The sequence below is a fragment of the Pterocles gutturalis genome, unplaced genomic scaffold (genome assembly GCF_000699245.1).
Source record: "Pterocles gutturalis isolate BGI_N339 unplaced genomic scaffold, ASM69924v1 scaffold3473, whole genome shotgun sequence".
Taxonomy (NCBI): Eukaryota; Metazoa; Chordata; class Aves; order Pterocliformes; family Pteroclidae; genus Pterocles; species Pterocles gutturalis.
In genome coordinates this window covers 4154-6601 of record NW_010120160.1, presented here as the reverse complement: position 1 = coordinate 6601, position 2448 = coordinate 4154, and the positions used below count along the sequence as shown (strand labels likewise).

The 2448-nt window shown below is 61.6% G+C and overlaps 1 protein-coding gene across 1 annotated transcript; it reads left to right on the top strand.

Moving 5' to 3' along the window:
- Nucleotides 1–19: 19 nt before the first annotated feature.
- BYSL (bystin-like) lies at nt 20–2280 on the top strand (the record flags this gene model as incomplete). The annotated part of the gene is made up of 5 exons (XM_010076775.1): nt 20–187; nt 541–674; nt 816–976; nt 1491–1593; nt 1796–2280. Coding segments are annotated over 5 exons (915 nt in total), but the record flags the coding sequence as incomplete, so codon positions are not given.
- Nucleotides 2281–2448: the final 168 nt, after the last annotated feature.

The following is a 2448-nucleotide window of genomic DNA, read 5'->3' as shown; positions in this document are numbered from 1 at the left end:
TCCCCTGCGCGGCCCCTGACTCGCCCCCGCGCTCCTGCCCGGCCCCAGGCGCACGCTGGCGGACATCATCCTGGAGAAGATCACGGAGAAGCAGACGGAGGTGGAGACGGCGCTGTCGGAGGTATCGGGCTGTCCCATGCCCCAGCTGGATCCCCGCGTCCTGGAGGTCTACAAGGGTGTCAGGGAGGTAAGGCCAAAGCTGCTCTGCCCGGGGTCAGCAAACACTGCGCTGAGCCCCACACCCGCCGCCTCGGCCCCTGCTGTCCCTTGGGGGGCTGTCCCCATCCTCACCCTCCCTCGGGGGGCTGTCCCCATCCTTGCTGCGCAGGCTGGATCAGTCACCAAAGGGCCCAGACAGTTTCCCAGCGACAGCTGCGCACCGTACTCAGGATGAGCTGGGGATGGTCCTTTCTCAGGACCTGGGGTGGTCCTTTGGTACCATGGGTGCTAAGGGAGGGGACGGCGTTCTCACGGTCAAACGCCGCAGCTCTGCTGTCAGTGCCCGTGTATCACTGCCGGCCCTGTTTCCATGTCTTTAAGGTGCTGTCCAAATACAGGAGCGGGAAACTCCCGAAGGCATTTAAAATCATTCCTGCCTTGTCCAACTGGGAGCAGATCCTCTACATTACAGAGCCGGAGACGTGGACAGCAGCTGCCATGTACCAAGCCACCAGGTAAGGTTCTATCTGGGGGATGCTGACATGGGATTTTTTAGCTTTTTCTTTCCATAACCAAAACCAGATTTACAAAATACCAACCTGCATCCTGCTCGGCCTCTTTTCTACATGCTGCACTTGGTGCTTTGCTTTTCCCAGGATATTTTCCTCCAACCTGAAAGAAAGGATGGCCCAGCGGTTCTACAACCTGGTGCTGCTGCCACGGATCAGGGATGACATCGCTGAGTATAAGCGCCTCAACTTCCACCTCTACATGGCTTTGAAGAAAGCTCTGTTCAAGCCAGCAGCCTGGTTCAAAGGTGAGGGCTCCCTGGGGGGCTGCCGTTCCCACCTGAAGCCTTTCACCAGCGGGAAGCTCAGTGCTGCACACCACTGCCCAGTGTGACAGAGCTGTCCCCTGTGTGGCGTGGCCCTGTGGGCTCAGGGGGGAGCAGAAGATGTGAAAGAGATGAGGGGAGTCCCCCTCCCTGGACAAGGCGGCTTCCAAACCCCCAGGCGCCCATTTGTGGCAGTCAGGGTGGTGAGTTCTATAGCCTGATGCAGATGCTGTCGGGTATTTGGGTTCTTTTGGCTGTTGAAGGCAGGTTATGAACCAGCTCGGGTCTGGTCGCGGTCTCGTCTGGCAGCCTGAGGGGGTTTGGGGACAGCTGTGTGGCAGGGAGATGCTGTGTCCCCTGTGACAGCAGCTGCTGGAGGAGCTGTCACGTCCTGGGGTCAGATCTGTGCTGGGACAGGAGAAGGGGCTGAGCCCCACGTCCCACAGCTCTGCCTGCTCCATTAAGAGCAGCGGTGCCTGACTCTTCCCCTCCGCAGGGATCCTCATCCCCCTGTGCGAGTCGGGGACGTGCACGCTGCGGGAGGCCATCATCATCGGCAGCATCCTCACCAAGTGCTCCATCCCCGTCCTGCACTCCAGGTAACGCGCTGGGAGGCTGCGGGGAGGGAGAGGTTCCCCTTGAGGGGCACCAGCGCCTTGGGGCTGTCCCTCAGCCTCTCAGGGGTGGGGGGTTCTCTCAGCTCCCTCCAGGGCTGAGATCCAAGGCTCGTGATGTGCCTGGAGAGGCTGCTGCCCCGTGGCTCCGGCGCTGCCCTCACCTCAGTGCTCCCTGTCCCTGCAGCGCAGCCATGCTGAAGATCGCCGAGATGCAGTACAGCGGCGCCAACAGCATCTTCCTGCGGCTGCTCATCGACAAGAAGTATGCGCTGCCCTTCCGCGTGGTGGATGCCCTCGTCTTCCACTTCCTGGCCTTTCGCACGGACCAGCGGGTCCTGCCCGTGCTGTGGCACCAGAGTTTCCTGGCCTTCGCCCAGCGCTACAAGGAGGACCTCTCCTCGGAGCAGAAGGAGGCTTTGCTCGAGCTGCTCAAGTTCCACAGCCACCCGCAGATCTCCCCGGAGATCCGGAGGGAGCTGGTGAACTCCAAGACGCGGGATGTGGAGGGACAACAGCCTGTGGCCATGGAGTGAGTGGGGAGAGGCCGGGAAAAGCTGCAGCTCGTCCTGCTCCCGGGATGCTGCTGGATGCGGTTGGGAGCCCGGTGTGCGAGTGAAGCTGCCCGGAGGCATCTGGGAGCATCCATCCGGGATCCTGCTGCTCCAGGTGGGCGCTGGAGGCAGGCTGTGCCCAGAGAGCTGGACCGTGCTCCTGTGCTGGTTGTCACCACGCAGGGCAACCCTTGTCCCCCAGGAACCTGCTGCCACCCGGGAGGGTTTGTCCTGTTCCTGTGTTGGAAAATAAAACCCGAACCGTGGCGGTCAGTCAGGGTGGTTC